Source organism: Melozone crissalis, unplaced genomic scaffold (genome assembly GCF_028551555.1).
Source record: "Melozone crissalis strain CALT ecotype California unplaced genomic scaffold, PUWL_Pcris_2 ptg000013l_1, whole genome shotgun sequence".
Taxonomy (NCBI): Eukaryota; Metazoa; Chordata; class Aves; order Passeriformes; family Passerellidae; genus Melozone; species Melozone crissalis.
This window is the reverse complement of record NW_026535791.1, coordinates 42390220-42402624: the sequence shown is the minus strand read 5'-3', so window position 1 is coordinate 42402624 and position 12405 is coordinate 42390220. Positions and strand designations below refer to the sequence as shown.

The 12405-nt window shown below is 40.4% G+C and overlaps 1 protein-coding gene across 2 annotated transcripts in view; it reads right to left on the bottom strand.

Annotated features, from left to right (window-relative positions):
- Nucleotides 1–12405, bottom strand: part of SLC9A7 (solute carrier family 9 member A7) — a 69590-nt gene that overhangs the window by 15236 nt on the left and 41949 nt on the right. The window contains exons 11-13 of one of the 2 annotated variants that reach the window (XM_054271634.1): nt 10206–10317; nt 8719–8872; nt 2891–2950 (exon numbers count right to left, since the gene is read on the bottom strand). In XM_054271634.1, the coding sequence (XP_054127609.1) occupies nt 2891–2950; nt 8719–8872; nt 10206–10317 (326 nt within the window). The remainder of the gene's footprint in view (nt 1–2890; nt 2951–8718; nt 8873–10205; nt 10318–12405) is intronic. The other variant, XM_054271635.1, reaches the window with a different exon arrangement.

Below are 12405 nucleotides of genomic sequence, written 5' to 3'. Positions count from 1 at the left end.
CACTGCATAAGAACAGGTTTTGGCAGGGAAACTGGGTTCTAATGCAGAAAGCTGACAAACAACATCAGGAAACCAACTCAGTACAGAAATATATGCATATACACAAGAGTATGCATTCCTTCATAAGCACACATGAAAATAAAAGAAAAATACTTGTGGCTTTCCAAACTGCACATGGGGGAAGGTTCAATTTGCTGTGCAAAGCAACCAGGCTCAGGTTGGTTGCATAGCTGACACTGTGAATGGGGAGTTCAAGAATTTTGTTCCAAAAGATGAACATAGCTGGCATTCCCCAAATAGTTTTCATTCCCTGGGCTACCTATTCACTTCACAGTACATAAGAAAATCAAACAATTCAGTGTCTCAGCTTTTACTTGACTTACAAGGTTGTGCATTTGTTTTAAGAATTTTAACTGCCCTTAGGCAAGGGAATGGGGCTTAATGGAAGACCAAAACAGGATAAAAACACTGTTCAGTGAAAAGCCATAGTATATCACAGACCAGAAATTTGGGTTCACTGTTGCGCTGAAGAGGCAAAAAAACCTTTTCTATATTAAAATGGTTCAAATTTTAGGGGAAAAAAAAATCACACCACAAATGTTCCTTTCAATATTGAAATAGTATATCCACAGAGACTTGTCCATTTAACCTTTTTTCAAAGTGATTCTTCAAATGAATGTATATTTTGAATATTTATACATAATTATTTTCCATAAATCACATTTTAAAAAGAAAAAAATTACTCTCAAAGTCTGTTCTTCAGTTCAGAAATTAACACCAAATACATTCCCATTTTGAATTCTCACAATTACTTTTTGTATCTTTCAAACAATATGCTTTTATCCTCTATTCTAGTATCAATTGTATAGGAAGCTTAACTTTTGGTAGCAAGCCTGCCTTTTTAAGTTTCAAGGATAAATACTCTTATCTCATGACAAGCATAATCTTTTTTCTGCAGGCCCAGCTACTAGAATTCTAAGGAGGTGTCACTTTTATCACCTAAAACAAAACAATACCAAAAACCAGTCGAGTCTGTCCCAACCTCCTTTACAGTGAAAAGAAGCACAGAAAGCACTCAGTTACTTCACTTTTGTTTAACTACTTCAATAATTAAAAGTACAAATTAGGCTGATGCATGTACGTCTTCAACATTGATTTTCTTCTTATGCTGAAGAAAAAAAAATCCATTTCATATGCTTAATATATTTTAAAAGCTTCCTGTCAATTACATGTGCTGCAAAGGTCAGTATCAGCTCTCGTTTAGTGAACCTGCTTTATAAATTAAACTGTTACAGGGTGGATTTACACAGATCCCCTCCCAGAGGTCGGAGGCACAGGGAGGGCAGCCTTGCTCAAGGCTTGTGGGGATTCCCAAGGCTGTACAGGTAAGTAACTCTTAAAAAGGAGATTTCAGATGAAGAATATGAGCAGTCTTTCAGCTGTAACAATGCATATATGTTTCAAAATCGGTGAAAAATCCATTTATTTCCCCCATTGGAATAACTTTGGTATGTGATAGACACCTTATTCCTTCAGTACAGATAATTATTAGTAAGTAAAATTCAGACACCTTTATTTTAGCCTTGGGAAGGCCATTAGAATCTGTAGACAAGAGTATGCTATAGTAAAATTACTCCAATTTAAGGGTATTTCTTCACTCCTCCCTAATGAAAACTTCTTTTTAAGGCAAAAGAGGCTTTTCATGCCTTAAGATCTCTGTAACAGCAAAGGGACTAGTCTTGAGCTCCTAATGCCAACACCAAACACAGCATTGCTGCCCTTAACTGACCCCTGGACTTCTTGGTCTTTATCCTACAGCTACAACTCCAGCACCACATGTAGGAGAGGAGCTACTCAGATTTGATCTCTCAAAGCATTAAGCTTATGTATAATTCAGTAATTTAAACAGTGTGGGAGAAAGTGGTTCACACACAAAACTGAGCTAAGGGGATGGAAATGAATGGTAAAAAGGCATACAGAACCACATCAAGTTTTCTGCTGCATCATCTTTAAATGGGTGGAATGATTTCTTCTGATACTTGAGAAACTTTTCCAGGGCCCTACAACACATGGATGACAAGTCACTGAAATAGAAGGCATTATGAGATTTAGCATGTGTAGTTGCTACAGCCAAGAATGACTGCAATAGATAATAGTTCTCAGATTGTCTGTACAAACTAACACATTACATCTCTGCAAATCAAATCTTGTGGTTTGCTGCAAACAGTCAAGTGAGACAAGGTACATGAAAACCTTTCATTGCCCCATCCCAAAGGACTTTCTTTACACAAATATTTTGTATGTTTTTATGTGCACACACACGCATATACATTGCTATAGATGTCAGTTGGAGATTTATCTTATTTTAAATTCTCTAACCATTTATCTGTTCTAAAAACACCATACCAGAATCCTAGTTTTCTCTGGTTGATATCTCTGTTTTTAAAAATATATCCCCAAAAAGGCTGGGCTAAATCACTTTTGAAGTTCCTTCCAACCTAAAGAGTTACACAAAATAATCTCAAGCAATGCTTAACAATGCCTTTGTGATTAAAGATCATAAGATCAAATCCCTTATTTGATCTTTTAATCTTTTTCAGCTCTCAAGTCTTCCAAGGTCAGAGGTTCGAGTTTTGCTTTATTAAATATCTATACAGAGTGAAAGAATGTGTTTTATAGTTTCATTTTTTGGACATGATGCGTGATCCACATTCTCACAGCTCGGAATAAGTGAATAGACTCAGAGTTGAGGAACATCTCTGGTACTCTCAGAAAAGAAGCAGCAGCAGCAGCATGCCCCAGTATAGAAAAAGAGCAAACACTCAGTGTTACAAAGATGAAAAAAGCCAAGCACCAGGTTAATGTGGTATCAAGGAAAGCACAGTGTCACCTGAAATACAGCCAGTGGCTTTCACTCATCTCTTCCACCGATGGAACATGGTCACCAACTCTGGTACAGTACAAGAATGCAATGTGAGTAACAAAATGCTCATGAGATGGGGGCTCTACAGAGCTCTTAGCAGAACAAAGCAAACCAACAAAAAAAAAAATCCATACCCAATCAAAGACGACAAAACATACACGAAAAACAATGGCAGAGCAATGACAAAGTGACCAAAAACCAAAAATTAGCAATAGCAGTAATTTGTGATTGACATATCCAGTAATATTCTTCATACATTCAGATCCCAGCTGGCAACTGCATTAATCTGTATCAGTGACAGACTACATCCCCCAGAAAACCAGGTTTAGTAGCTCTCTTTGGTGCTGCACACAGACAGAGCCAACCTAAGGCAATTCCTACCCCTTCAGACCTGCACATGGTCTGAAAGAGAAAGACATCTCAGGAAGTGATCATGGGAAGCTGTACGTGTGTGAGAGGGGGCAACAGTACTGCTTGTTCCAGAGCACTCCAAATCATCTGGTAACAAGCCTTAAATCACTCCACTGCTTGAACAAAAAATTGACTATCAGTTTTTGATTTATCTCCAGTCATAGCAGAGACTGGTTTTACTCACTGCTTTCCTTTTTCAGTTCTGTTTCTGGGGGTTATTTTAGGTGCAAATGAAAGCAAGTTTGGTTTCCAGTATTTTTCACATACATTCCTTAGCAGCCTGTGGGGGTTTTTTCCCCCCATATTTTTCCATGAAGGCATGTGTCATGAACTATATATTGCTTATGTGAAATAAAAGCCCAGATGATCAGAAATCCACAGAGACCTCACTTCAGAAAAAGCAGGTGTACACACCCTGGTTGCAGGCTGACATCTTGACTAACCAAATATTTAAGGCCATAGCTTGTGATACAAAAAGCATGTACTCATCTAATCCTTGAATATTGAGGCAAATACCAGACTTGAGATAGCTTTGATTTGGATTCCAGGTTCAATAGCTCTTTTCCCAGGCCAACATACACTCCAGGTCAGAGTACTCTGTTCCCCAAGGCCATCACAGAGATGGTTCTGCATGTACAGCAAAAACTAAAATTAAAAACTGCCCAATAACTTCCCTTCTATGACTTCTTTCTCTTTCCTGTATCTTTGCCAAGTTAGTATACTAAAGTTTTCCCAGATGTCTGTAATGAGTGCAGCATTTTTGGAAAATTTTAGCTATTTTTGAAGAGTTCAAGAGTTTCTCAGAAGATGGCTGAGAAAGAAGAGAGCTCCCACCACCATGTTAAAAAAAAAATTAAAATCCAATTCCAAAAAAACTCTGGAATTAGGAGAAGTTGTTTCAGGTTGTTTATAGGATGCCTTTGGGTATTTGTTTACTTCACCTAACCAAGACAAAGTCATTGTCTGGCCAAGGTTTGCCAGAGCTTGGCAGTTCAGCTCATGTCATCTCTGTGCTCCAGATGTGTCTCACTCAACTCCCACAGTGTCTTCCCCACACTTGTTCTCTGTGGTCTGAATTGCTGTGTCTCAGAGAATGAGAAGAGAGAAAAGGAAACATCTCCCATGCTCACTTCCAGACTTCCAGAGGAACAGGTAATCTCTTTCCTGCTAAGGGAAAATCCCAGAGGGGTGAGGCTTGAGGCTGCACTGCCCCACTATTAAGGGAGATTCAAGACAGATGATGAAAAACTAGAGACTGGGAAAGGAGGAAGAACAGAAAAACTAGGGAAAGACAACTGGAAGAACAGTACAGAAAGAGATGGGCAAGGAAAAAGCCCATGAGAGAGGGCAAAGGACAGCCCCTGTATCTGTGCATCTGCCCTCAGGGCAGCAGAGAGTGGCTGAAGGCAGTGAAGGATAGAAAGGAGGATAACCACCAAGCCAGCACATTTACCACCATCCCAGTTAGCTGGATGAGAGTTAATGCTTCCATATTTCTTTTTAAGTTTCCTCTTTTACAAAAAAAAAAAAAAAAATCACTAAATAGAAAGTTCATTAAAGATTGTATAAGCAAAGTCAGACATACGGCACTAAATATCTAAGTTGGCATTGTCTGTGAAGGCTTTAGCTTTTATGGTAAAAAGAAATCTAAATTAAAGTGTGAGGTACAATGCTTTGAGATTTATAAAATGTTTCTAAGTATAACTGAAATTACTTCATTAAAATAAGCAATGACTTCTGCATTTGCAGCAGGTTATGAAGGAGAGGAAGGCACTATTCCATGTGTTGCTTCATTGAACATGAAAAGAACCAGGTCACTAACCCCTAATCAAAAGTGGAAAACACATTGTTTTGCAATACAAATGCTAGGAGTTCCCTTTTTTTTCCTGTGACAGACAAATGAAACAAGAAGTCAGCTATTTTTTTGAAAAGAGGAATTTTGCCAGCGGTTTTGATTTACACAGCTTTCAAGTTTGCTGAAACTGTTAAAGCTTCAGCCAGGAAATTGTTTCTTTGTTTAGGTCTTAAAGGATGAGACTATATTTTTAATATCTAGGTCATGCTTTAGTTTCTAAGAAAAAAAAAATCTACTACTAAGAAAATGTAACTGTTTACCACTCAAATGTTGGATGTGCCTCACTGATAGTCAGCCAAGGGACTCTAACACATGATATCATGGCTTTAACTCCAGTTTCTGGTGACAGTTTTTAATTTTCTCAGCATCAAGTAGCAGAAATCAAAAGCATCTCAAGATCCTCTTATTTTTCTACTCAGATTTTGAAGTTGTGACCTCACTTTTCCAACCAGTTAAGCAGTAAACTGAAGTTAAGCTTCTGCTACAAACCATAGGTCCTTTGCTTAGCTGTATATGAAAGCCTGGTCAGTGGTCCCTGGTAACCTACCCTATATGAAAAAAAATCTACTACTAAGAATGCTGCTCATCAAATATCTGAAATTTTCAGAACACCAAGAGGAAGCAGAGGGTATTTTTTGCCTATTTTGCTCCTTATACTGCTTTTTACTATACCAAAGCTTAATTTTCATGTTCACTTCTCTACCTTTTACCTGCTTTTAATATTTAGTATCATGGGAGGGAGGGGACCAACAGTAAGTAAAGAACCAAGCACGCATCCCAAACACTACACAGCTAATGGTGTGGCCAGAAGGCGTGTGCCTCTTCCTCCAAGCCACAGCCAAGCAATTCTGGATGCCTGTGCAGGCATTTTCCCTTGCATGCACACAGCTGCTTCCCCATGAGCTCAGAGTAACAGGCCAGGCTGACACTCCTGGCTGGAGTCAGTGCCCTGGTACAGCTCTGCTTAAATAATGCAGGCACCACCTTAAATAATCCCCTTTGGTTGTCATGTGTGGTAGATAGGGACAGGCGGTTGGAAGACGTCGCGATGTGACGGGAAGGCAGGACCCCTGTTCCCCTTAGATAAGAAATTATCATAGGAATGTAGCCTCCCTAAACCGAGTGTCAGTACCTTTCCATTCCCTACCCAGTAACTTTCCACTCCTTACTAACCATAGATGGTAAAGACAGACCCCCCTCTGACGTAGAAGACCCCCTAGATTATAAAACCCCACAAGATGAGATAATAAAGGCCTTTTGGACCGTCCACCACATTGGTGTTTGCGTGCTCATTGGCCCGAGCGACCCTGGAGAGTTTGGGTCGCCGTGCAGTTCCTCAGAACCAGGTTGCCTTGCCTTATACCAGAAGGCAATAGTCATGTCTGTCCTGGCTCCCCTGACTTGCCCAGACATGGCCTTCTATTTGCCTCCACACTGAGGAAAGGCCAACTACTTCATGAGGATTTGGTAATGGCTGATTAGCCTGCCTTCCTTCCTGGTACAATGGGTATGACTTCACATCAGAACTGGACTCTTAGGAGCCTCCACAAATCCTGACATTTAAATCCAGCACATACATGGCATTTATTTTCTACATCCCTTCACCTCATCTAGGAAGTAAACCACCTTTAATCTTATAACCTCTTTTCTGCTAAATAATCCTGCATGTTCTCACTACTTATTTCCAGCCTCTGGCAATCTAATTTAATGGGAAGGTTCCAAGGCTCAGCAGGCACCCTAGGGACAAGTTACCTACTGCTCAGCCTTGGGACTGCATCAGCACTGTGCACTGATGCTGAGTGAGGCACTGGGACAGGGCTGGGACAGGACTGGGACAGGACTGGGACAGCTTCATCTCCTCCTGATTGCCCCTTCCACTGAGTAGAAGGGGAAGGAAAAGAGATAACTGGCATAATTTAAAAATTCAGCTGGAAAATAATTTATCCCACTTTTTAAAAAAATCTGTAAAATCAGGATTACTTCTTTTTTTTCCCCAGCAGAAAGTGTTATAACCACTGAGGGTACCTCACCGGCTCTGAGTTTCTAACTCTCCATCAGCTGCACACGGCCGCCACCTCCTGGCACAAATCTGATTTATTGCGGTCCCAGAAGGTGCAGACTGCATCCCTGGCAGGCCAGTGCCTACCGAGCCAGCTGTAAAAGTGCTTCCTATGCAGGGCTTCCTTGTTAAAGGTGTTATCCTTCCTTTGACAGGAAAGTTAAGCCTTTATTTTCTGTCAACCACACCAAAAAAGTGACAGCTAAAATTACTGCTTACTTGCAAGTATGGGTAAACTTCCCACTAAAACCACAGCAAAACACTCAAAACTATGCTTCAGTCAGCTACTTTTTGGTAGTTACTTCTCTAAGAATGGCACCATAGCCTTTACAGCTGTTCTGCCTTGTTGGTCACACTAATGACTTCTGCAAGCCTAGCCACCTCGAGGGATAAGCCTGGAATGGATATGGGGTTTGTCCTCTCTGCCTGCAGGACCAGCTCATCAGCCAGGCTTATGGAGTCTCACTACTGAGCTAGATTAGCCAAAAGAGGAAATTCATAATCTGGGATGCTTCCTAGTTTTGATGGAGGAGGGTGGGAGGAAAAAAAGCTGCTACCTCAGAAAAACTTTGCAGCTGGCCAAGGGCTGGGCCACACGCAGGAATTCAGTCCTGTCCTACTGCTGAGCCCTGTGGCACAGGTAATGGTTGGTTGCACTCAGGGCTTGTACAGCTTGTATTGTTGTAATTCCCCTCTGTTTATCTTTGTCTCCCAAACTGCCAAAACTTCCAAAATTATAATATGTATGTCTTTAACAATGATTGATTTGTGATTCTCTAGCACTTCTCTTGACAAATAGTCTCAAACATCAAAGTACATGCAGTCAAAAGTACTAAGTATTAGCCAGGATTTATAGTCAGACATCTATAATCATGCAACTTACCATTTTCACAGATCTCCTCAGAACAGGATGAAACACACCCCAAAGACCAGCAGGATCCCATTTATCCCAGTTGCTTAGACAACATCAGGTTTTGTTTAAAGTACAGTCACCTTAGCACCACTCAGTAAAGAATCCACTGAACTTAAAAACCTTAACAGGCCCATTATGAAGAGCAAAAGAAAGGGAGCAGTCTTAGTACAATATAAAGTTTATACGGGACTAGATTAATTTTTTCTTTTCAATATAGAGCTGCTTTATCAAGCAAAACTATTCCATATCCGACTGGACTGACATAGACCTAGATACCTTCTTGCAGAGCACCAGGGCACCTTCAGGCTGAATCCCAGCAGCATCAGAACATTTTCTTCACCACTTTTCTTCTGCACTAGCACCTTCCTCTATAAAATACCATGTCCTAAATACCTACATATATATATATATATATATATATATATATATATATCTGTATAAATACCATGTTCTAAATTCTTCTAGCAAGCATCAAAGAAGCTCTGTAGAGCTATGCCAAATTAGAACAGCTGCCTGTTGAAAAGTGAAGTTTCCCCAGCACACAGCTGCATACCAACCTGATGTTCAGCCAGGACAGCATGGGGGTTGTGCCTCCACCAACAATCCACACAGTGAAAAACACAATGAGCAGCGTTGTTGAGAACATCATTTGGTGGGAGTAGGTGGCAGTATCTCGTATAGCCAGGGCAAATGCCATGGCTCCCCTGAGACCTATCAGAAAGAATGAAACAGCACAGCTTTACAAGTGCAAGCATGACTGTGGATAGCACAGCACCTTTCCTTGCTCCTTCACACAAAATGTCAGGCAGAAAGCACTGGGCTCCAGCAGCTTTTAATTTCCTTAGATTCCCTGATAAATTATGCCGTGGGATAACTTACAACAGGATGTTGTAATTCTCCTCGTCTCCTGTAACTTATAGAATCCACAGTGCTGTGAAAAGGTGTAAATGCTTCCAGAAACCAACAGGAAAGGAAGACAGAAACAAACAAGTTGTGAACAACAGCAAAGCATTATATAAGTCAAGCAACTCCCCGAATCAGATAAAAGTTGAATCCATAATTGAAATGTGAGTTCTTGACCTGACATTTTTATCAGCTATAAAAATAGTCTAATTAATTACACGGTCACAGGCAAACTATATCTTTCCTCCTCTCCTCTGCTCCCAGTTGTGAAACTTCACTAGCAAGAACAAGTCATGGCATTGGACCACCTGCAGACGTCCTATACAGAGGAATCACAGGATGGTTAAGGTTTTAAGGAACCCCTGGAGTTCATCTGGTCCAATCCCCCTGTTTGAACAACCCCTGCTCCCCAGGACCACATTCACGTGGCTTTTGAATATCTCTATGGATGGAGATACCACAACCTCTCTGGACAATTTATACAATGCTTGGACATAGTAAAAAAGGTTTCCTGATGTTCAAGTAAAACCTCATATGTTCCAGCTTGTGCCCATTATTACCTCTGGGCCTGGCACAGGGCATCACTGAAAACAGCCTGGCTCTATTCTCTTTATATCCTCTTTTGTACAGAGGATTCCCTGGAGCTTCTTGAGGATGCACATGTTTAGACACACAATGCATAATTTGCCTTAAATTACAAACTTGAACAGTTATCTGTGTGACAGAAATTATAAGGCAACTTAAGTCAAATATCTTTGTCCAATTAAATGAGAAAGGGTACCCATAAATACACATCAATTTTCTCTGCAGGTATCTGCTTCTGCACAATGTGAACATCCTGTAAGCTAGAAATAACCTTTTGGAAGAGATACATCCCAATTCTCCCATGTCCTCCACAAGCACTTAAAATGAAAATGCTCTATTCCCAACACCAACACCAGGTGCTGCCTGCTGTGAGCAGGGAGCATTTCACCCACCCCAGGCATGGCACACTTTCTGTAAAGGCTGAAAGACACAGGATGGCATGCTGCAACAATCAATCAGCAACCCTTCCCTTTAGGATGTATGAATGTGGATTACAAAAAGAGAAGGTAGCAGAGTCAATTGCTTATGAGTTAAAATTAAGACTTGTTGCTCTTACCTGAAAACATCATCATGTGCTGAAAGCTCCAGCTGATCTTATGCCTTCTGCCCAAATTCAACAAGAAGGAGAGAGGGTAGATATGTGCAGCTCTGCCCAAAAAGATTGCAACCTGTTTGCAGCTGAGGGTTAAGGATTTCTTTTTCCTGAGGTATGCAGTTTTTGGTACCTGGCTTTAACATGAAGCTTTTGTTTTAGTGAGAGATTTACATCATTATGTCAAGTGTTCTTCCTATAGCTGTGTATCTAAAGCAGTCTTTCCCCAATTTTATTCAACTTGTGCATTCAGAAGTGATTGCATTAAATGCACATCTTTTACTAATATAACTAAGTTTTTAGATGAGCAGTGAAATTACAGCTAGTATTAAAATGACCAATTGTACAAATGAAGACTTTACTTTGAAAATTCACACTTTAAACAATTATCACCAACACCATGCAATTTTGAGTTTTGGAACATCAGAAATACAGCCCTGTATACAGAGGGGAAACCAACTTAAGACCAGCAAGTGGCCATCCCATTATGACTCCTGCAGAGGGAAAATATCCTAATAGCTAGAAAACACCAGTACAGTGTTACCAAGAATATAAATCCAAAAGCCATTTGTCAGCACTAGAATGATGCTGAAAAAGAATAATGAAAAAGTATTGCAGAAATTCATGACAGTAGGTGGTAAGCATCCCCACTGTGGTGCAAAACATCCAGGGAAGCAGCAGAAAGCTGAAAACACTCTCCACTGTATAAGGAACATTTTGGGAAAAACTAGTGTAATGGGCTGAAATCCTATAAAGTGCCAACAGGCCAGAAGCCAAAGAAACACTGCTCATTTGCTGCTGGGATGGGAACACTAGAAGAATAATACATCTCCCATGGAAAAGAAATAAAGAGAATGTAAGAGCTCTAGACACCACTGGGTTGTTGCCATAACTAAAGTAAAGCAATACTGTCAGCAGGGAATATATCTAGAAAAATCAGATTTTTATTATTACTTTGTACAATAACCTTCACATAACTATTCCAAGCAACTTTCATACCAGTCCTTTTGAGGACTGCAGAAATCAGACATCAGAAGCCATCAAGACTAACGTATGTAGGAATAATAGCTAAGATTTTGCCAAGGATGCTGAGGCTCTAGCTCTGTCTTTACAGTCCAGCCTGTCACTTTCAACAACTCTGTGATGTCTCTACATTTCACCTTTGCAAGTTGTCAGCTCAATGGGGGCCACAGGTGCTGAGTAGAACACGGGTGCTAGTACTAGTTGCCCTCCTCACAAAGGTAGAAAAGCACTCAAGAGACAACAGAGGTTAAGTGCAGTGGTAGAAAAAGATGTGGAAAATGCATTAAAAGGCAAGTAGGTAGAGAAACAGCTACTGAAAACAAACCCGGGGCAGACAACTTGAGAGAAGATAGAAGGCCACATTAAGCATGAAAAATTGCATTGTTTAGTATACCAAGTGTAACTATTCTGTTCATATATTTATCCAATATCTGAGGGCTCTGGAGCATTTCTTAGGTCGGAAAAGTGGACATGAGGCAACACAGGAGAAAATTTATCACTGTTCCAGAAAAAAGTAAATGGCCAAAGGAAAATAAATACAAATGTGGTAAATCCTGAGGAGTAATACAGAAAACAGTAGAAAGAAGAGAAAATAAGTACATCTCATACATGTCCTTTTACAGGATTTTACCTCCATTGCCATCAGCCCTACTCCTACAGCAGGCAGAGGGAAATGAAGACTAGGAGACTGGTTCCCATTTCTTCATGCACACTTGTAATTCTGCTGAATTTCCAAGCAGCCAGGAATATAGTGAGGAGAGAGATACACAATCCATTTCAACAGGGGCAGGATGCAGAGCTTACATGAGTGTGACTACTACAAAGTGTTCAGTTCTGGGGAGTTTGAGAGTCAGGTACCAAGTGAACCAGAGACAATGGCAGAACCTTTAATTGTGTACCTTTCATGTAATGGTCTGCACCCCAGTTGAGTTCCTTTCTCCTCCCATCACCTGCGATGCTGATCTCTGGAGAATTGCTCTAAGGTTATCTATTCACCCACATTCCTTTCTATGTATTTGAAGTTTGCCCCTTACCTTCTCAAGGGGCCACTGGAAGTGAAGAATTAATGCTTTTCTAGGTCTCCAAAGTTCAAATACAAGAACAACACAAGCAGTGTTGGTTATGAATAGCCAAAGCACCC